This window comes from Dama dama, chromosome 16 (genome assembly GCF_033118175.1).
Source record: "Dama dama isolate Ldn47 chromosome 16, ASM3311817v1, whole genome shotgun sequence".
Taxonomy (NCBI): Eukaryota; Metazoa; Chordata; class Mammalia; order Artiodactyla; family Cervidae; genus Dama; species Dama dama.
In genome coordinates, this window is record NC_083696.1 from 41,378,362 (window position 1) to 41,398,835 (window position 20,474).

Consider the following 20,474-nt stretch of genomic DNA (forward strand, 5'->3'; position numbering starts at 1 on the left):
ACCGCCACCGCCTCCCCTCAGTCCCTTGGACCTTTCAGGCAGCTCCTCTCTCTCCCTGCCTCTTTGGCCCCTCTGGATCCTGGTCCCCCTTCCCCACCTCTGGCCTCCAGGTGCATTGGCCTCACTATTGCATTTTTCAGTTACTCCGGGCGGTGGCAGCGTGGTTAGCCTCTTGTTCCAACACAGCCCAGGCCCGGGCTGAGTTGGGGAGTCCTGGCTGACAAGACCCCACCCTTGAGAGGGTTGAGCAGACAACTCTCAGGCGCTCATCCCTTGTCCCCCGCCCCCAACCCAGTATCAGGGATGCCCCATAGCTGGGTAGGGGCAGAAGCCTGGGCAAGAGGATGATGCCCTGCTGGGGAAATTCCAGGGTGGGGGACCAGAGCTGGGTTGCTAGACAGAAGGTCCTGAGTGAGTCTGGGGCAGCGTGAGGTGGCTGGACTGCAGGGGAGGGAAGGTTGGGGTGGGGGAGGGGCACTGGGGAGATAGAAGAGGAAATAGGTAGAGATGTGGGTGGGTGGGTGGGTCAGAGGGAAGGGGGCATCGGCCGCAGAGCTTCCTCCTGGCTCCCAAAGCATCTCCACACTTCCCTTCCTCCGCCCCTCCCCCAACGTCCTGGGAGAAATCTCCCCGGTATTCCCCCTCCCCCCTGCCCCCGCCCCGGGCGCTGCCACAAGGGTGGGGGGTTGGGGGGGGAGGCCGGCCTCAGCTGTCTGAAGGATGGAGGGGCTGGGGAAGCAGGGCTAGGTGCCCAGACGGCCGCGTGTGTGGGAGGGGATGTCCTGAGATGCCCTCCACCCGGCAGTCCCCGCTCTGACGTGGGTGCCCCCCCTCTCCCCGCCCGGATTAGTGGCAGCTTGGCCTGACTCTCCGGGGCTCCTTCCCCCGCCCCCGCCCGCTGCCCGCCCCTGGGCAGGGGGCTGCTCCGCCCGAGGGGCACTCGTGCTTGCCCAGGTAAGGGGCTCTGGGGACAGCGTGAGGTCAGCCGGCGTGTGAGTGCTGCCGCGCGTGTCAGCGGGAACGTGCGTGTGTGTGTGTGTGTGTGTGTGTGTGTGTGTGTGTGTGTGAGTGTGAGTGCTCTCCAGGGGTCGGCGGGCCGCGGGGCCTGCGTGCGTGGGGGGCGTTGGTCAGCTCGCCTTGGCCCCGGAGTGCAGCTGCTGTTGTGTCCCCGCGGTGCGTGGCTCTCTTCTGTTTGTGTCTTTGTGTGTCTCCCCAGACCTGCTCTGTCCTCGGGCGCAGAACAGCCGGCTACAAGGGCTCTGGGCTGTGGAGCAGGATGGAAAGTGGGTGAGGGTGGAATGGGGCTCCTTCTCCCCACCCCGCCCCCCCCACCCCACGACCCCCTGGGCATTCTTAGGAGCCTGTCCTGAGAGTCCTGGTCTAGTCCAGGGACCTGAGAGGCTGGCAAATGGGGTGGGATGGGTGTCCGTTCCACTCCCCTGGGACTGTCCCCATCCCCTTGGGGCAGGACAGTGGCCGGCCCTCGGGGCCCCAACAGCCCAGACCCCCACCCTGGCCTGCTCAGCCTCTTCTAGGCCTCGAGCCGCAGGGATCTCCCCCTGGACTCTCCCACAAGCTTCGGCTGCCAGAGGACACAGATGGGGGACCACGGGCACACCCTGGCCCCTCTCCGCATCCCGGAACCAGCCTAGGAACAGGAGGATGGGGCCTGGGGCCTCGGGACTGCACTCTGGGTTAGACCCTCCGTGATCAATTCCCCGGGCACACGCAGGTCCAGGCCACCCCTCAGGGGAGCCAGGGGAGGAAGGGAGTGTTAATAACTCAGTCATGTAAACAACCCCTACCAGCCTGCCCTGCCACAGAGCCAGCCTCTGGGGGGAGGCAAAAGGCCGGAGAACCTATGCCAACATGACCTAAGTCGTGCCCGGTGCTGACCCCTTCAAGCCTCCTCTCCTCGGGACCCCTCCTCTTCTCAGCCAGTCCAAGGATCCCTGCCTCCCCTCTGGCCTCTAGAGGAAGCTCCCTCCAGGCCTTTCAGGGCGCCCTTCTCCAGGAATGGTGCAGTGACCCAGGACAAGGCTGGCCACATCTGTGAACTCATCCCTTCGATGGAACGGGGGTGGGTGGGGTGGCACTGCCCATGTCCCAGGCTGGGTAAGGGCAGGCCGAGGATGGCTTCCACAAGGAGGCAGGGGAGTTGTGCGGGGTGGGTGGTGGGTGCCCCAGGGGAAGGGAAGCGCCCATTGGGCGTGTGGGTTTCTGTGTGTGTCTGAATCTGTCTGTGTGTGTTTGAATCTGTCTGTTTGTGTCTGTGCTCTGGAACCACCCCCGCAGAGGAGCTGGGATGCTTCCTCGGGTGGAGGGTGCCTTGCGTTCCCATTTCCTCTCCTCCTCTCTGCTCCCTCCCAGGAGCCACTCCCATGGGCTCCTCTCCAGTTCTGGGCCTGGAGACACTGGGATCCCAGGCCAGGGGCTGACCCCCAGGACAGAGGGGGGGAGGGCATCTGGTCCCACTTCTTCTCTGGGCAGTTGGTGAAACCCGGACCCTTAGACCAAGAACAGAATAGAATCTAGACCCTTCTAGCATGGCTAGTGCGGGACACCGCGCCGCGCCTTGGAAGGGGTCTTGGGTCTGGAATGGTGGACAGCAGCTTGGCCAGATGAGGACCAGGCTGGGCAGAGTGGGGCCAGCGAGTGTGCCCGTGTGCCAGAGCTGGAGACGACCAGGAGCCAGTGGTCCAGCAGGCACGGGTCAGAGCGCCCATCACTGACCCGTGAGAACTCGACTGCCCCTGCCAGCTCTGGCACTGATCCCTCCCAGCCGCCCTGCCCTGGCACCCCTGGGGGCACCCCGCCCCATCAGTGGCCTGGTCCGGCCCCTCCCGCCCTTTGCTCCAGTTCCCGGGCTTGGCACCTATAGTGGGGGTGCTGCCCGCCTGCCAGGCTCCGGGGCCGGGCCCACGGGAGGGTGGGGCGGCTGGGAAGCTGGCACGCTGCCCCGGGGGAGCCTCTCTCGGCAGGCGCCCGGGTGCCGCGGGGGGGAGGGGGGAACAAAGGGCTCATTCTCCCCGTGCGCAGCCGGTGGCATCGCCGGGGCGTTGGCGGAAGCCCCCGGGGCCCGGGAGGGGGCAGGCCCAGGCGGGGCCGCCGAATCACGGGCTCCTGTTTCCCGCAGGGTGCTGGAGGAGGAAACCGGCGGAGCAGCTTCCCCACTCTCAGTTGCGCGTCTGGCGATGGCGATCAGAGGTCCTGCTGCCCTCTCCGCTGGGCTCTCCCTCCATTAGCCGCGCCGCTCCGCGCTGCGCCCTCGCTGGTGCCTCTCTCCCGGGTCGCGGGATCGGCCCCCCTTCCAGGCACGACCCCCTCCCCCCGGCCCCCCGGCCTTTCCCCCCAGCTCCGCCATCTCCGACCCGGGGCGCGCGTTCCCCCCGGCCCGGCTCCCTCTCTCCCTCCGGGGGCACCCGCTCCCTAGCCCCGGCCCGGCCCTCCCCGCGGCGCAGCACGGAGTCTCGGCGTCCCATGGCGCAACCCACGGCCTCGGCCCAGAAGTTGGTGCGGCCGATCCGCGCCGTGTGCCGCATCCTGCAGATCCCGGAGTCCGACCCCTCCAACCTGCGGCCCTAGAGCGCCCCCGCCGCCCCGGGGGAAAGAGAGCGCGAGCGCGCTGAGCAGAGAGCGGGAGAAAGAGTCCTCGCCCGTCGGCCAGGAGGCCCCGGAGCCGGCCCATGGGGAGAGGACGCCCGGCGTCGGCCACCACGACCGCCGCCGCCCGCGCCGCGCCGGGCCCGTGAAGCCCAGGTAAGCGCAGAGACGGACGCCAGACCCGCGCCTTCTGGGGACGCCCGTAGCCGGGCACCTCCGAACCGAGCCTGGGCCACAAGCAGGGAGGGAGCTCTGCTTGCTCCTCTGGGCTGGGCCACACACCTCTGAAAGTTAGGATGCCCGATAGGGCTGGACCGTGTCGGAGCAGTGGCCCCAGAAAACCCAAGCGCCACATGTCACGGCTCGCCTGGGTTCCCTCGCCTCCTTCCTGGGGCTTACCCCAGTGGGCCATGCCGCCTTGCTGGGAGAGTGCAGCGGCTCCGGTGCCACCTGTCATCCTGGTCCTTTGCACGCACGTTCAATTTTCCCTCCTTTGCCTCTCTCTGGGGCCCAGCCTGCTTTCCCCGCCTCCTTCCCTCCCCCCGGCCAGGCTGCAGTTACCAGCGTCCACAGCGGCCTTCGCACTGCGGGCTAGACTGGGGTATCTAGACCCATCTGGTCTGAGGCCTCTAATCCCCCTCTCCCAGACTGACTCACTCCTTCCCTTGGGGGAGCAGCGGGGACCCCAGCCCCTAGCAGTTGTCCTGGAGCCAAGAAACTGTAAAGCACCGCTAAGGGGCTGCTTCTCTGTAGAGACACATTCCGGCCAGCAGCCCTGTTCTTCCCCGTGCCTCCAGCCTGCCCTGTCTGCAATGCCCACCCAAACAAGCCCAGGTCGGGCTGGGGGTGGCCTGGCAGCACCCCAGGAATCGCAGATGTAGCGCAGGAAGAGGCTTCCGAAACTGTGTGTCTCCCCACCCTGTTTGACACAAGGGCACACGGAGGCCCAGAGGAGTGAACTGACTTGCCCGAGGTCACACAGCAGGCGACTGGACCAGGGCCAGGATCCAACCTCCTTGTCTCCCAGGGCAGCGCCTTGTACAGAGCTCATCTTTTGGGTTCTCACCCTCTGTCCTTCCCCATGGCTCATGACCGGTTCCAGGCTCAACGAGGCCAGGACCTGTCATTCTAGAAATGGCAGTCTCTGACGAGGGGCTCTGGCCCAGGTGGGCTGTCACGTTCCAGGCCCTTGGGGGACAGGGGAACCTCCCCCCTACTGGGCATCCCACCCAGGCAGGTCCTTCGAGTCTCATGTGGGCAGGTAGCATGGAACCTAGCTGTAGGTTGGCACTTGCCTTACTGGTTTGGGATGCCTTGGTGCTGCCAGGGCGGTGCCAGGAACTAGGGTGTTTGAAGCATATTTCTAATCAGCTCATGCCTTCATGGTTCTGCTCCAGGGACCCCCTCTGGGAGAGCCCCATGAGGGCAGGAGAGTGATGGAGGGTACGCCCAGCTTCCTGAAGGACAGCCCAGCCTGGGAGAAGACAGCCCCTGAGAACGGCATCACAGGACTGGAGCTAGACACCCCGCCACAAGATGGCCTGCGCCCTGCGGCACTGTGCTTGGGAGAGCCCGCTCCCTTCTGGAGGGGTGTCCTGAGCACCCCAGGCTCCTGGCTGCCCCCTGGCTTCCCGCAGAGCCCCAAGGACACGCTCCCACTGGTGGAGGGTGAAGGTCCCCGGAACGGAGAGAGGAAGGCTGGCTGGCCAGGCAGCAAGGACGGGCTGCGCTGGAAGGAGGCGATGCTTACCCATCCGCTGGCATTCTGTGGGTCACCGTGCCCGCCTCGCTACAGCCCCCTGGTTCCTGAGCATAATGGTGGCCATCCCAAGAGTGACCCTGTGGCCTTCCGGTCCTTGCACTGCCCCTTCCTTCTGGAGACCAAGATCCTGGAGCGAGCTCCTTTCTGGATGCCCGCCTGCTTGCCACCCTACCTAGTGTCCAGCCTGCCCCCAGAGCATCCATGTGACTGGCCCCTGGCCCCGCACCCTTGGGTGTACTCCGGGGGCCAGCCCAAAGTGCCCTCTGCCTTCAGCTTAGGCAGCAAGGTGAGTGTTGGAGCAGAAAGGGTACCTGGGGCTCAGGCCACACAAGGGGGCTCAGCAGGCCCCGGGGGCAGCACCGGCAGGGCCAAACCACTCTGCCAATCCATTCTGATGAAGAGATGAGGTGGTACCCAGGTGGGGGAGGAGGCTCTCAGCTCAGACAGAGTCAGCCCCAAGCAATTCCTTTTCTGGGCATAGCCTTCTCATTAGGTGATGTTTACCCATCTGCTGGCATTCTGCCTGCCTCACTACAGCCCCCCGATCCCTGAGCATAAGGGTGGCCATCCCAAGAGCGACCCTGTGGCCTCTGGGCCATTTCAGGAATTGACTCACCCATTGTCCACCCAGAAGGAGACCCTGGGAACTGGGGCCTAGGAGGAGGGACAGACAAGGCCCTCTGGGATGTGCTGGTGGTCCTATGGCCTGTACCTATGGCACCTCTCCTCCAAGTGGCCTCCAGGGTCATCTTGGGGATGAGATGTAAAATATTTTGAATCCAGTATGGTACAGGGCATCACACCATCTGAATAGATCTTGGAGGCCCTTTGACTGTGCATGGCATTAACCCTTTAGTTGCTGGATTATGGGGAGACCTGAGAAATCCTAGGGAAAGATCTGGGATGTCCAAGGCTATGAGGCTGTGGAGCAGGCATTTAGAGATCCAGTGCCTGTTGACCAGTATATTCTTCCATATTTTCACAACTCTTAAAGCCACACAGTCACACACCTGTTCTTGTCCTTTTACACACTGGGAAGCAAAGTCAGCACTAGCTTAATCCCTTCTCCTCTCTTTAGGGCTTTTACCACAAGGATCCAAGCATACTCAGGCTGGCAAAGGACCCACTGGCAACTGTGGAACCTGGGTTGCTGGGCTCAGCCCCTGGTGGGCATCTCCAGAGAACTGGGGAGGTGGAACGCCCTTCTCTCCACCAGAGGGATGGAGAGATAGGAGTTGGCAGGCATCCGAACCTTTGCCCCCTTCTCCTGGGACATCCAGACACTGTGCCCCGGGCCCCGTGGCCCACTTGTTCCCCAGGCCTGGTTCATACTCTTGGCAATGTCTGGGCTGTCCCCAGAGGTGGGAGCCTTGGGTACCAGCTGGGGTCATCAGCCACAACAAGGTGCCCGTCTCCTGGGCCTCCTTCCACCCAGGCAGGCTATGGCTCATCTCACCCACCAGCTAGAGATGACCCTTGCGGGCAGTGCCCGGAGGACCTGGAGGGGGCCACCAGTGAGCCCAGTGAATCCAGTGAGGAAACCTACAAGACCCCTGGTCCCAGGGCCTGCCCGCCCAGCCATCACACGAAGCTGAAGAAGACATGGCTCACTCGACACTCTGAACAGTTCGGGTGCCCAGACAGCTGCCCTGCGGAGGAGGAGAGCCCGGCAGCCCAGCTGCGAGCCCTCAAGAGGTCAAGCAACCCAGAGGTCCAGGGAACAGCGAGCAGTCCAGCTGCCAAGCGCCCGACTGGTCCTTTCCCGGGCAGTGCGGGGCAGGGGGCCAGAGGCCAGCAGGAAGTGCTGGACTCATTATTTGGGAACAAGGCGGAGACAGAACAGCGTGATGGCCACAGAGGTAAGGGGACCGAGGTGGGGTGGAAGGGGGGGTTGCAGGGGGCCCCACTTGGGAGGGAGCCATAGGACAGGGCCTTCCAGGGAGGTGGGGTCCGTAGTCCTTTATCAGTGGGTTACGCCCAGCTGCCCCATTGCCCGCCTCGATGGGATAGCTCGCTGGGAGTCCCTAGTATCTGTAGGCCAGAGCCTTCCAGCAAGTGGCTCCTATTTTCATGCGCCTCCTCCCAAGTCATGGCATACTAGTGAGAATATAATGACAGGGTTCAGAGCGTGGAGTCAAAGGACTGGGTCCTGACTTGACTGATTGGTGCTGTGTGACCTTGGGCTAGTTACTTCACCTCTCTGGACCTCAGTTTCTTCATCTTTAAAATGGGAATAAAGACAGCACCTACCTCATAAAGATTGCTGCAAAGATGAAACCATGTCATTCACATGAAGGGTACTGAGTAAGCACCCCATGAACAAGGCATCTCTGTGATTATCTGGGCCACAAACCCCATTGGAGGAATTTCCTCTCCTGAAGGACCCCTTGTCCTGCTCCAGGAACAAATGACAACTCTCTAGGCCAGTTGGATCATGGAGAGTCAGTTTGAACATTGCTGGTGTTAGGACTTGGGCATGTCTTGGACCCCTGTGTCACTCAGTGACGCCCTTCACAGAGGCGTCTGGCACTGCCGACCCAGCCTTGGTTCCTCGGGATCACCTCAGTTTCTTGGCCTCCTGGGAGCTGGGCCTGGATCCGGACTCTTTCGCCGGCCTTGCACCCCTGCACCCAGCACGGGTCTGTCTATGCCCTCCCAGGCCTCTGCCTAGGGCGGGAAGCGCTCAGCCCCTCCACGGCCTTCTTGGGTTACTGCACCTGTGGCCTCTGATGAAACTCTGCAGCCTTCTCACCTTCCAGCGCCCTCTGTCCACATTGGGATTGCCTCTCATGCTGTCACACAGCCAGTAGCATCACTGAGCCTGCGGCAGAGCCATCCCAAATCTACACCGACTGCATCCAGAGCCCCAGCTGCCCTAGTATCGTAGAGCCCACCTCTTGGCTCATCAGTCCATGTCAGGGCTTGCTCTTTTGAAGTTTTTGGAGGCCTGCTTCCCTTGTTCCGAATAGGGGCAGGCTGGGTGCTAAGGCAGGGCCTGGGACTCACCAAAGCCCAGGAGGCCCGGATGCCTGACTTGCTGCATTGTCTCCCCAGGACCCCGGGACGATGGGGCCAGCATGCAGGCCCTGGGGCTTCAGGATACACCTTGCGTGGCTCCTGTGGCAGGCATCACTCAGTGCCAAGGCTGTGCCCAGGCAGCTGGCGAGACAGGAGGGCCGGCCCGCTCCTCCCAGCCAGTGTCCAGGTGAGCCTGTTGCCCCTGGCTGCCCCCAGCATCCTCCCAGTGGGGGCTCCCCGCTCACCTGCCTCCACCCTGTCTCCAGATTGCCGCTGGGAGGGGAGCAGCCACAGGAGGAAGACTCGGCAGCCAGCTCCGAGGAGGGAGGAGGGTCTGGCCCGGAGGCTGGGCTCAGCGTGGGCCTCGCCAAGCACCTGCTCAGCGCACTGGGGGACCGGCTGTGCCGCGTCCTGAGGAGGGAGCGGGAGGCCCTGGCCTTGGCACAGCAGGAAGGTGAGTGTGCCCATGGGGCATTCACCCTGCGAGGGCCTGATCCTGTGGTCAGTGCTTCCCCGCCGGTACTGCCTGCCTGTCCCGCCTACAGCTCAGCTCGGGAGCTCCTGCCTTGCTGTGCCCATATTTCCAGCTCAGGCTCTGAGTCAACTTGTATTCTGAAGTTTCTGGCCTGGGCGGGGGATGTTGGGAAGGTGTAAAACCTGGTCTGGCCCAACCCTCCTAGAGCTTTGGGCTTGCTAGGGAAACAAGATTGAATGCCAAGTGTCCGTAAGAGCTCCGGGCTCCGGGAGGTGGTGGGGGAGCTCCCTGTGGCTTTGCACGGGACGGGGGTGGCCAGCTGTCAGGCCCTGGGAGGCTGGTAGGACTGGGGCCAAGGTTAGAGGTGAGCAGAGTGCAGGGTGTTCGGCTAGTGCTCTGGCTCCAGCCTCTCCCTCCCGTTTGTTGTTGTTCAGTCACCAAATCGAGTCTGACTCTTTGTGACCCCAGGGACTGCAGCACACCAGGCTTCCCTGTCCTTCACCATCTCCCAGTTTGCTCAAACTCATGTCCATTGAGTCAGTGATGCCATCCAACCATCTCATCCTCTGTCGACCCTTCTCCTGCCCTCAATCTTTCCCAGCATCAGGGTCTTTTCCAGGCTCCCTTCCATGGGATCCTGGAAAACACGCACCCTCGGTTTTGTCACTTCCTGGATGAGGCCCACAGGTGGCTCCTTCTTTTTTAAATTTTGTATTGGGGTGCAGCCAAGTAACAATGTTGTGATAGTTTCGGGTGGACAGCAAAGGGACTCAGCCATACACATACATGTGTCCACTCTCCCCCAAACCTCCCTCCCATCCAGGCAGTGGTGGCTCCCTCCTGTCCTAGAAAGTCCAGCCCCTTCCCCTCTCACAGCCAGCTCCTGTCCACCCTACCACTCCCTCCGCCTGGATTCCCAGCAGACCGCATCACTGTCTGCCCGGCTCACTCGAGCTTGTCTGCTCCCTCGGGCCTTGGCACCCTCAGTTCCCTCTGTCTGGAATGCCCTTCTCCTCCCTCCCTACCTGGTGAATGAACACTTACTCATCACTCGGGGCCCGTTTGGGCAGCTGTCCCCACCCTCATCCTTCTGTCCCGCTCATAATCTAGCAGCCACCCCGTGATGCCATGATCACTGCCGTGTTTGTGGGCTCATGTCTTGCCTTGTGATGTGTGTGCTGGGAGGGCAAGCACCAGGTTCTGACCAGCTTTGAACTACCAGCACCCAGTCTGAGATTGGACAAGTGTGTGTCTAACGAGTAAATGAACGTCTGCTCACCAGCAACCTCCCACCTGCCAGCAAATGCTTAGTCTGAAACTCTGGGTGAGAGAGGGAGTAAGGTTTCCTCTTCTGAGATACAGAGGGGTCCCTGAGGAAATGGGCTTCCCAGGTAAAGAACCTACCTGCCAATGCAGGAGATGGAGTAGATGCAGGTTCCATCCCTGGGTTGGGAAGATCCCCTGGAGGAGGGCATGGCAACCCACTCCAGTATCCTTGCCAGCCCACTCCAGAATCCCATGGACAGAGGAGCCTGGTGGGCTACAGTCCATGAGGTCGCAGAGTCAGACATGACTGAGTGACTTAGCACGCACGCCCCTGAGAAGACCCCACTGCTCTGGAGGATGAGGGGATGAAGGGTTGTGTTAGGTGGATCTGGAAGCCCTGGGACAGGCGTTGGAGGGGCACACTGACTGAGCTGTCCTGGGTGGGTTGGTTGCAGATGGTGGTGCGGTGGAGGGGCTGTTGAGTAATCCAGGGTGACTGCAAGAGGCCTGTCTCCCTTTTGGGGTAGCCCCTCAGTGGAAACTGCCCCCGTCTATGCATCCCTCCGGCATGAGGTCCTCAAAGAGGCCACTGGCTTGCGGCCCCTCTGACCCTGTTCTCTCCTGTGGTTAGCAGGCCAGGCACCAGTGGGGACCGAGGACGACCCGGGCCTTCCACGCTGCTGCAGTCACTGCCACCACGGACTGTTCAATACCTACTGGCGATGCCCTCACTGCAGCCACCGGCTGTGTGTGGCCTGTGGTCGCATGGCAGGTGCTGGGAAGGCCAGGGAGAAAGCAGGTAGGAGAGGAGCTAGGGGGCTCAGAAGGGCTGCTTTAGAGTTCATGGTCAGGGACTTCCCTGGTGGTCCAGTGGTTAAGACTGTGCGTCCACTACAGGGAGCATGGTTTCGATCCCCAGTGAGGGAACTAAGATCCTACGTGCCTCAAGGCATGGGCCAAAAAAAAAAAAAGTTCAAGGCCATTTCTTGGCTGAGTCTCCCCAAGACAGTCTCCCTCCGCAGACTGCTCAATGCCCCTCGGATCAGACAGTTTCCTCTCCAGATCAGAAGGCCATGCCTGTGTTCTAGCCCACCCTTGAAAGAAATCACATGCCTACTCTCTGCCCCTCACTTTGCTCAGCTTGTACCTTTTTAAACCTTACAACACTGGGAGGTGGGTATTATTGCCTCCATTTTCCAGATAGTAAGAGAAACTCACGTTAAGTGACTTGCCCAAGGTCACACAACAAGTAAGTGTTAGGTCCAGGATTTAAAGTCAGGTCTTCTGATTCCAAGTCCTGCTGTCTTCGTGGTTCTCAGCTTTCTCTCCCTTGGCTCAACTCAGCCACCTCAACTCTTGAAGTTTCCCAGTGTTCCAACAGACATGGCCAAAAAGAGTTCCAGGGTCAGAAACCATTTGGAACACCATATTCTACGTGATCATCTTGCAATGCACTCAGCATATTAAAGGCTCTGTGTTCTGCAAGCAGAATCTTATGTCACTCTGGAACCCAAGTTTCCCAGGAGGCCCGTGTTTTATAGGTTGTGAAGGTCCCCGATTGAAATATCACGCCCTTGCCCTTCTTCCCTGACCTTAACCTGGGGTTACCTTGATTTCCTGACCCACAGCTTCTGCCTTCCCACCCCAACAGGCTCTCAGGGACAGTCCACAGAGAAGTGTGGCCAGGAGATCGGGCACGGCGCCAGTTCCCTGATGCTCACCCAGTTTGTCTCCAGTCGGGGTGAGCCTCCTTGGAGGGGCAGGGGGGACAGAGGGCGGGTCCAGGGGGAGACCAGCTTCCTGTGTGGATGTCCCTCGGCCCTATCCCATGTCCTCCTGGCGAGTGAGGCCAAGCAGTGTGGGAGTGGCCCCCTGTCTGCCGTCACTGGCAAATTCCATCTCCCCTCTACCCCTTACAGCTTTGGCAGAATTAAGCACTGCAATGCACCAGGTCTGGGTAAAGTTTGACATCCGAGGGCACTGCCCCTGCCAAGCTGATGCCCGAGTGTGGACCGCTGGGGATGGGGGCCTGCAGGTAAGAAAGCAGGGCGCTAGCCTGCAGGGCCCAGGATAAGGCAGCGTGTCTTCAAATCCCTGACCTCGGCAGGGTATGGTCCTTTACTTCGGTGGGAATGAAGAGGGACGTGGAAGCCGGGTGAAGTCGGGACACTTCTCTTCTTACCCTGGGGACCAGGATGCCTGGAGTGAGCTCGAGCATCTGCCCCCGCCCAGGCCCCATAAGTCCTCACTCTCTGCCTGCCCGGAGCTCCCGCCTTCTTTGTGCGTGTTCTTGCTATAACTTTTGAGTTTCTTCTTTCTGCTCCTGGGAGTGCGCCCCTGCAGGCAGAGTGTCCGCCCAGCTTCTCAATATGCGCATGCGTATTCACTTGTTTCAGTCGTGTCTGACTCTTTGCGACTCCGTGGACTGTAGCCCGCCAGGCTCCTCTGTCCATGGGATTCTCCAGGCAAGATTACTGGAGTGGGTTGCCACCCTCCTCCAGGGGATCTTCCCGACCCAGGGATCGAACCCACATCTCTTATGTCTCCTGCATTGACAGATGGGTTTTTTTTTTTTACCACTAGCGCCACCTGGGAAGTCCTCTTCTTAGTATTCCCCACGCCTAATACAGAGCAGGTGCTCAATACGCATTTCACAGTTGTTGTTTTTTATGAAGTTCATGTACTTACTATAAAAGTCATATATTCAATAAATAGTTTAGAGAATGGTTTTTGTGTGTCAGATACTGTATACATTCCAGTTGTGGAAAATGTGGAAAATATAGATAAGAAAACAGCAACAGCTTATAATGTCACCATTGTCGTTTTGACATATTTCTTTACAATCATTTGCCTCCATGTTTATTCCAGCCTCTTTTACAAAGACTTTAGATCCGGCTGCATGCATGAGTCCATGGGCAACTTTTCTCCACCTAACGCTCTATCATGTGACATTTTGCTCCTTGTAAACACCATTTTAGGACTTACAGGGGTCCACTGTGAATACTTGGGGGTTGAATTGGATTGAGTTGCATTTGCTGTTTTTACATCTCTGATTGGATTGGGGTGGGGGGGGTGGTGACTTGGTTTAACAGAAGGAGCCGATGGAGAAAACTCCCCCAACTCCACAACCTTCCTGCAACGGGGATACCAACAGGACCAAGGACATTAAAGAGGGTGAGCAGTCCCCTGCCCCTCACTCAGACTGTGTGGGGGAAGCTGAGTCAGGTTGGAATCCCCAGGAGAGACTGGAATTGCTTTAGCCATCCCCACCCCCATCACCATTTGTCTCCTCAAGTCATCCTAAAGAAAGTGTGCTCTGTGTGTGTGTGTGTGTGACGTCACTTCAGTCGTGTCTGACTCTTTGAGACCCCATGGACTGTAGCCCACCAGGCTCCTCTGTCCATGGGCTTCTCCAGGCAAGAATACTGGAGTGGGTTGCCATGCCCTCCTCCATCTAAAGAAAATCAATCTCAGTAAAATCTAGGATAAGACTTCTAGCTCTTCTCCGCCCAGACCCCTGATCTGAGTCCCTCGTCTGGAGAGGTCCTAGAGACCCTGCAGGAAAGCTGGTGGGAGGCGAGTGCATCTAGGGCAGGGTTGAGATGGGCAAGGCCAGCGAAGGCTGAGCAGGCAATGGAACCTCAACAGAAAGGTGAAGCCCCGCACCCCTCTCCTTCACAGAGACCCCAGACTCCACAGAGACCCCGGCAGAAGACCGTGCCAGCCGAGGGCCCCTGCCTTGTCCCTCTCTGTGTGAACTGCTGGCTTCCACCGCTGTCAAACTCTGCCTGGGGCATGAACGGATACACATGGCCTTTGCCCCTGTCACTCCGGCCCTGCCCAGCGTGAGCAAGGGCATGAAGGGAGGGCTCGAGGCCCGGGGCCCAAGCTGGGCTGGCCTCCCCGGTAGGCTCAGGTGGGTCCTGAGTACTCCCTCCCCTCCGTCCCTCCCTCCCCGCAGGACGACCGCATCACCAACATCCTGGACAGCATCATCGCGCAGGTCGTGGAGCGGAAGATCCAGGAGAAAGCCTTGGGGCCAGGTCTGCGGGCCGGGCCGGGGCTGCGGGCCGGGCCGGGCCTGCGCAAGGGCCTGGGCCTGCCCCTCTCCCCCGTTCGGCCCCGGCTGCCTCCCCCTGGAGCTCTGCTGTGGCTACAGGAGCCCAGGCCTCAGCGAGGCTTCCACCTCTTCCAGGAGCACTGGAGGCAGGGCCAGGTGAGGCTCCCAGCCCTCACGGCCTTGCCTGAGAGGCCTGAGAGAGGTTGCCTGGGCCCCCCTGCCTCTGCTCTTTGGCCCTGCGATCCTCAGTGCTCTGTGCTTGCCTTGAGGGGTTACCCTAGTCTTGGGGGCTGTGATGGGGTCCCTGGTGTCTGGGTTGAGTCTGTTGGGCATGACCACCCCCTTCCAATACACACAGGCCTTTGATCTTGAGGCCAAGGCAGACCTGGTTAGTCACTCAGAGGGAACAAGGCTGGTCCCCATGCTGTTGTGGTGCCCGACAACACACTACAGTCTGGCCCCATCGGGTACCCCCTCCATTCTCCCTGTGCTCCCCTTTCTTTCCCCACTGCAGCCTGTGCTGGTGTCAGGAATTCAGAGGACACTTCAGGGCCACCTGTGGGGGTCAGAAGCTCTCGGGGCACTCGGAGGCCAGGTGCAGGCGCTGACCCCCCTTGGGCCTCCCCAGCCCACCAGCCTGGGCAGCGCGACATTCTGGGAGGGATTCTCCCGGCCTGAGAGTGAGTATCCCAGACAGGGAGGAGGAGGCGGGAGCCTGAGCCTGGGGCATGGCAGTGGGCAAGGCTGAGGAGTCTCAGAGTGGACCTGGTGGCAGCTAGAAGCAGAGCCCCCTGCAGAAACTAGACTGTTGCCACCACAGGGGCAGGGCCCTCTGGGCCAATGAGGTTTCTCCCTGGGCCAATATCTGTTCTGTCTCTCCACTAGGTCGCCCGAAGTCAGATGAGAGCTTGGTGTTCCTGCTGCACAGAGGTCTGGGGGACGAGGACACCAGCAGGTATGTGGTGCCAAGGGCTGCCCGGGCCTCCCCACATCTCCTGTTTGGCCTTGGGATCCTCAGTGCTCTGTGCTTGCCTTGCGGGGGTTACCCTAGTCTCAGGGGCTGTGATGGGGTCCCTGGTGCCTGAGTTGAGTCTGTTGGGCATGACATTATCCAACCCCCCCCCCCCCACGCCCCGCACACACACACACAGGGTGGAGAACCTGGCTGCCAGCCTGCCACTCCCAGAGTACTGTGCCCGCCACGGGAAACTCAACCTGGCCTCCTACCTCCCTCCGGGCCCTGTCCTGCGTCCACTGGAGCCCCAGCTGTGGGCAGCCTATGGTGAGTGTCCACTCCACTCCCGCCCAGTCCCTACCCCTCTCCCTATCATCCCCAAGAACCCGTGAGTCTGTGCCAAGGTCCTGGGGCCCATTCCCAACTAGCCTTTCTCCACCTCCGTACAGGTGTGAGCCCACACCGTGGGCACCTGGGGACCAAGAACCTCTGTGTGGAGGTGACCGACCTGGTCAGCGTCCTGGTACGTGCTGAAGCCCCCCTGCCCGCCTGGCGCCGGACACAGAAAGGTGCGTCCTCAGCTGGAAGCACGGGTGGGCACGAGCTTCTGAGGCCAAGTGGTGTCCCTGCTGGCCCTGGCGTCCCCCTGAGCCGTCTTTCTTTCCCAGATTTCCTCTCAGGCCTGGATGGGGAGGGGCTGTGGTCCCCGGGCAGCCAGGTCAGCACCGTGTGGCATGTGTTCCGGGCACAGGACGCCCAGCGCATCCGCCGTTTCCTCCAGATGGTGAGGAGGGAGCTGGGGAACCCTCCCCTTCCCCTCCCAGCCCCAGGAGCTCTCCCTCTGTGTATGTACCCCGTGTGCTCGCTCCCTCGCCTCAGGTGAGCTGGACTCGACAGGCGCAGAGAAGGCAGACTGGGCCCTTAGGAGAGGTGTGTGGTGGGGTGCACAGAAAGTGGGGGGTTGAGGCCGGACCTAGTGGTGAAATGAGGCAAGAGCGGCCACAGGCTGGGCCCTGGGTCTGTCATCTTTGTTAATTGTCACAGACACCGCATTCAGTAGGGCTTCCCTGGTGGCTCAGGATGGTAAGGAGTTTGTGTGCAATGCAGGAAACTCAGGGTTCAATCCCTGGGTCAGGAAGATCCCCTGGAGAAGGGAATGGCAACCCACTCCAGTATTCTTGCCTGGAGAATTACCTGGACAGCGGAACCTGGTGGGCTGCAGTCCATGGGGTCACAGAGGCAGCCAGGACTGAACGACTGACCCACACACACACCCCATCCGGGAGGTGCTTTCCCATTGTGCAGATGGGAGCACTGAGGCTGGGACCCACGCTCATGGCTGTTCCCAGCTTAGGTTACTACACTGTGCTTCTCCTGGGGGCAGCCAGCCAAGGGGAGCAGAAGCTCATCTTGAGAACCCTTCCCACTGCTCCCCTCCCTGGCATCCGCACTTTATGAGGAGGTGCCCTCTGGGGTGCTAGCAAGGAGCAGCTGAGGGGGCAGCCATCGTAGGCAGAGGGACAGATGTGACCTAGAGAAGGGGCAGGGAAGGAGAAGAGGAGAGGCTGAGCAGGAGGCGGCAGAGGCCCTGTGGTTCCAAAGTCCAGCGGAGCCCTGACTGTCCTAGGGAAGGGATGCCCACCAAGGGTCACCCTGCTCAGGCACACGTGCACACAGACATGCAAGCGTCAGCCCAGCTGTCCACCCGCCCTGCCGCCCCCCCCCCCCCCCCCCCCATCCATGGGCTGAAACACACAGCGGGGAGCAGACCACAGTAGGCCTTCACACACACGGCCTTGTCTGGGCTGGGTGTGGCCAGGTGTGGGCAGTCCTGCATGGCCAAAGCCGATGATTCAGGGGGAGGGTCTGAGGGGCACAGCCTCACTGAGAGGCCTGGGAAACACTGCTCAGAGTCCAGGTCAGACTTTCTTGGCACCTGCCTGGGGTTACCCTATGGTCCAGCCTGACTCATCAGCCTGGTCTTGGAGGCCTGAACCCTGAGCCCAGGGATAATGGCTGAGGTCCTAACTGAAGGGCTTGGATGGAGCTGGGGGGCACTTGGAACACAAGGCTGCATTCCCCTGGCTCCTGGCCTCCATGAGCCCCCCTCTGCACAAGGAGCTCCCCGCTCTGGCTGGAGAGGGGAGGGGTGGTGAAGGCTCCCAAAGCTTTGCCTGCTTCAGAGGCCTCAGCCTGGACAGTCTAGCCGGTCCATCCACTGAGAGTTGGAACTTCCGAGTCTGGATCTGGGATCTTAGGAAAATCTGACGAAAGCTTCAAATTGTCTCCCTAGGGGCATACGGCTACCTACTCACCCACAATTTAGCATGCAGTTCAGGATGTCCCTGGACTCCACCAAATTAAGAGCTCCTGGTGTAGACAGTTTATGAGTTGCAATTCTGCAGGATGTCTTCCTGGGTTTTGGAGAAAGGAGTACCTTTGAAGGAGGGAGCAGAGAGCCCAGGGCCAGAGACACAGAGACTATTCAAGTCATCTAGCCCCAGGAAAAGCAGAGATTTGGACCCTCTGCCTCAGACTTTTAATCCTTCCTTCTAATCTTCTTCCAGCCAGATCTCTGCTTTGCTGGCCTAAGCGGCCCCAGCCCCCAGCACCCGGCTCCTGTCCCACCCACCCCTGCATCCTCCCCCGCCTGCCCTTCAAGACTACAGCTCCTACCTGGCCTTGGCCTTTGGGAAGCCCATGCCCCATCTTCCTGCAGCCCTCCCCTGGCCTCTCTCCCACCCCCCCCTTGCTCATCCCTCCTTCTTTTCTTTGAGGTGTGCCCCACGGGGACAGGAACCTTGGAGCCTGGTACCCCTGGCAGGTGCTACCTGGATGCAGGGCTGCGGCGGCGCCTGCGGGAGGAGTGGGGTGTGAGCTGCTGGACCCTGCTGCAGGCCCCCGGAGAAGCCGTGCTGGTGCCCGCGGGGGCTCCCCACCAGGTGCTTCCCTAGCGCGTGCCAGTGGGGGCTCTGCAGAGAGCTCAGGGTATCAGAAGCGGTCCCCAGGCTGTCACACCCTCCGATCCTCTCAATTCCTCCTGCGGAGCTAGGCAGAACAGGGAGTCACGCCTCCACTGGAGGGAAGAAGAGAATCCTGTGGTCTTGAAGTCATCAAGCTTACGGGGCATCAAACTTACCGGGCATCAAGCTTGTCCCTCAATGTCTGCCCTGCCTGCGCCATCTCTGGCATCCCCTTGGCCTGCTTTTGGTGCCCCTTGCTGGATCCAGGGCGTCCGCTCTCTGAGAGCCGGTTGGGTGGGGCTCATTAACGAGAAGTAGCGCTCAGGGGTCAGAGGGGCAGGATGCGTCGCCCTGAGTCTCCGTTGACCCCCCACATCTGTCTCCTCCCCGGCACAGGTGCAGGGCCTGGTAAGCACAGTGAGCGTCACTCAGCACTTCCTGTCCCCCGAGACCTCTGCCCTCTCTGCTCAGCTCTGCCACCAGGGGCCCAGCCTGCCCACTGACCACCGCCTGCTTTATGCCCAGGTGAGTGTGACGCTGGCCAGGAGCCTGGGTGTGCTGCCCCATTTCCCCAACAAGCAGAGCTGGGTCCAGGGAGGGCCTTCTTGGCAGGGAGAGCCTGGGGGCATGGCTAATCTCCTTGTCCTCTCTCTTTCTCCTAGATGGACTGGGCTGTGTTCCAAGCAGTGAAGGTGGCCGTGGGAACACTGCAAGAGGCTAAATAGGGGTGGGAGGTCCCAGGTGTCTGGGGTAGAGGTCAGGGGCAGGCAGACCAGTGCTCAGCGCAGGCACAGCTTCAGTAGAGAACGGCACTGGGGAACTTGGGACTTTGGATCAATTCCACATTCTGGACACAAGCAGGCACCACGTTCCCTGCCCCTGACCTGAGCCCCGATGCCAACACCCACAGTGCCACTGAAGCTCACACCTGCCCTTTGCAGACTGGCACCTGCTCTGGCCCTGAGCCCTTCTCCCAGGTACCAGACCCAGACTTGGGGGGGGGGGTGATTGTCTCCTTCTAACCCCTGTCCCCCAACCCAGCAGACAAACAGCCCTTCCCTGGGGGACCTCAGGCCTCATTCTGGCTTAAGCGACACCTTCTGTTGCTGCTTCACCTCCTGCTGTCTCCTGTGCCTGAGCTCTGCTCACACCGCCCACATCCTCCCAGGCTCCCGGAAGCCCTTCACCCTGCTGGCATGCTGGACAAGGGGTCACTGACATCCCGCCGTCCTGCCAGACAGCTGTGAAGTGTGGGGAGGGGACGGCCTCAGGTCACCATCTAGGCTTGGCTGGAGGGGGCGATATGGGCGAGGCCCCATCCCTGCTCCCTCCTCTTGCCTCCCTCCTCGGATTTCCATTAAAAGCTGTTGTTTTGTGAACGCTGCCTTGTGGTTGGCCACGCTCCTGCAGGCCACATGGATGGGGAGGGAGGGGGACACCTGGACTTGGAGCAGGGTGGGAGGGGGCTGAAGCAGTGGTGACCGGGACCTCAGACACCCCTGCCTGCTCCTCTTAGGGTGGGGGGACGCTGTGTCCCTCCCTCCCACAGAGGAGCAAAGGGGGGCTGACCTTGAGGATGCTCCTGACAGCAGGCAAGGCGGGGGTCTCAGCCACAGCAGCATGGCATCTCCCTGTGTGATACTAGAGACCCAGAAGCCCTAACTCTCCTTGCAAACTTCAGGCCACCCCGTCTCTCCTGTCGGAACTGGAGCTCTGGGAGCCTGGCCCCAGAGAGCCCTCGACCAGCCTTTTGCCATCAGTGCCCATGGCCAGCCCCATGCCCACTGGCTGGTCCTGGAGACGGTTGGCAGCCCCTCCCCACCCCCAGGGCCCTCTGGTGTGGCTCCACCCTTCCGCCCTTCCGTGTATTTCTCACCCCCAACACGCTCTGACTCTTGTTATAATTGTTCATGCGGTGGTTCTGGGAATGTTATTTTTTTTTTATGAAATAAAATTTTTTATTATAAATTTAAAATATTTTCAGAACTTTTAGAAAATAAGAAAAGAAACCTGTATACTATTTACCTCCACTCACCTTCAATCTAACCACTCTTATAATGTTGGTGTATTTCCTTTAGTTTTTTTTTTTTCTCCAGGGATCTGTTTTACACATGGTTGAACTGGGGGTGTTTTGTATTAGGTTTCTTTCTTTAACACTGATCATCATTTTCTGAGTTGCTCTCTAAATGTTATTTTAAGAAAGTGTTAGTCGCCCAGTCATGTCCGACTCTTTGCGATCCTATGGACTGTAGCCCACAGGCTCCTCTGTCCATAGGATTCTCCAGGCAAGAATACTGGAGTGAGTTGCCATTCCCTTCTCCAGCAGATCTTTCTGACCCAGCGATTGAACCCCAGTCTCCTGCATTGCTTCC

General features: G+C 60.4%; 2 protein-coding genes across 3 annotated transcripts; both read left to right on the forward strand.

The window, feature by feature from the left end:
* Positions 1-746: 746 nt before the first annotated feature.
* Positions 747-3,585, forward strand: HRURF (HR upstream open reading frame). The gene is made up of 2 exons (XM_061163932.1): positions 747-954; positions 3,137-3,585. The coding sequence occupies exon 2, from the start codon at positions 3,481-3,483 to the stop codon at positions 3,583-3,585; it is 105 nt and encodes a 34-aa protein (XP_061019915.1). The 5' UTR covers positions 747-954; positions 3,137-3,480.
* A 23-nt stretch (positions 3,586-3,608) lies between these two features.
* Positions 3,609-20,071, forward strand: HR (HR lysine demethylase and nuclear receptor corepressor). 2 transcript variants are annotated; one of them, XM_061163927.1, is made up of 19 exons: positions 3,609-3,759; positions 5,001-5,651; positions 6,444-7,224; positions 8,420-8,570; positions 8,650-8,837; positions 10,756-10,923; positions 11,776-11,865; positions 12,044-12,159; positions 13,217-13,298; positions 13,806-13,969; positions 14,086-14,340; positions 14,699-14,864; positions 15,070-15,139; positions 15,336-15,466; positions 15,589-15,708; positions 15,808-15,923; positions 17,917-18,081; positions 18,499-18,627; positions 18,765-20,071. In XM_061163927.1, exons 2-19 carry the CDS (start codon positions 5,040-5,042, stop codon positions 18,825-18,827), a joined length of 3,567 nt encoding a protein of 1,188 aa, XP_061019910.1. In that variant the 5' UTR covers positions 3,609-3,759; positions 5,001-5,039; the 3' UTR covers positions 18,828-20,071. The 2 variants fall into 2 exon arrangements, with proteins under 2 accessions (XP_061019910.1, XP_061019911.1); XM_061163928.1 differs by having other exon boundaries at positions 10,759-10,923.
* Positions 20,072-20,474: the final 403 nt, after the last annotated feature.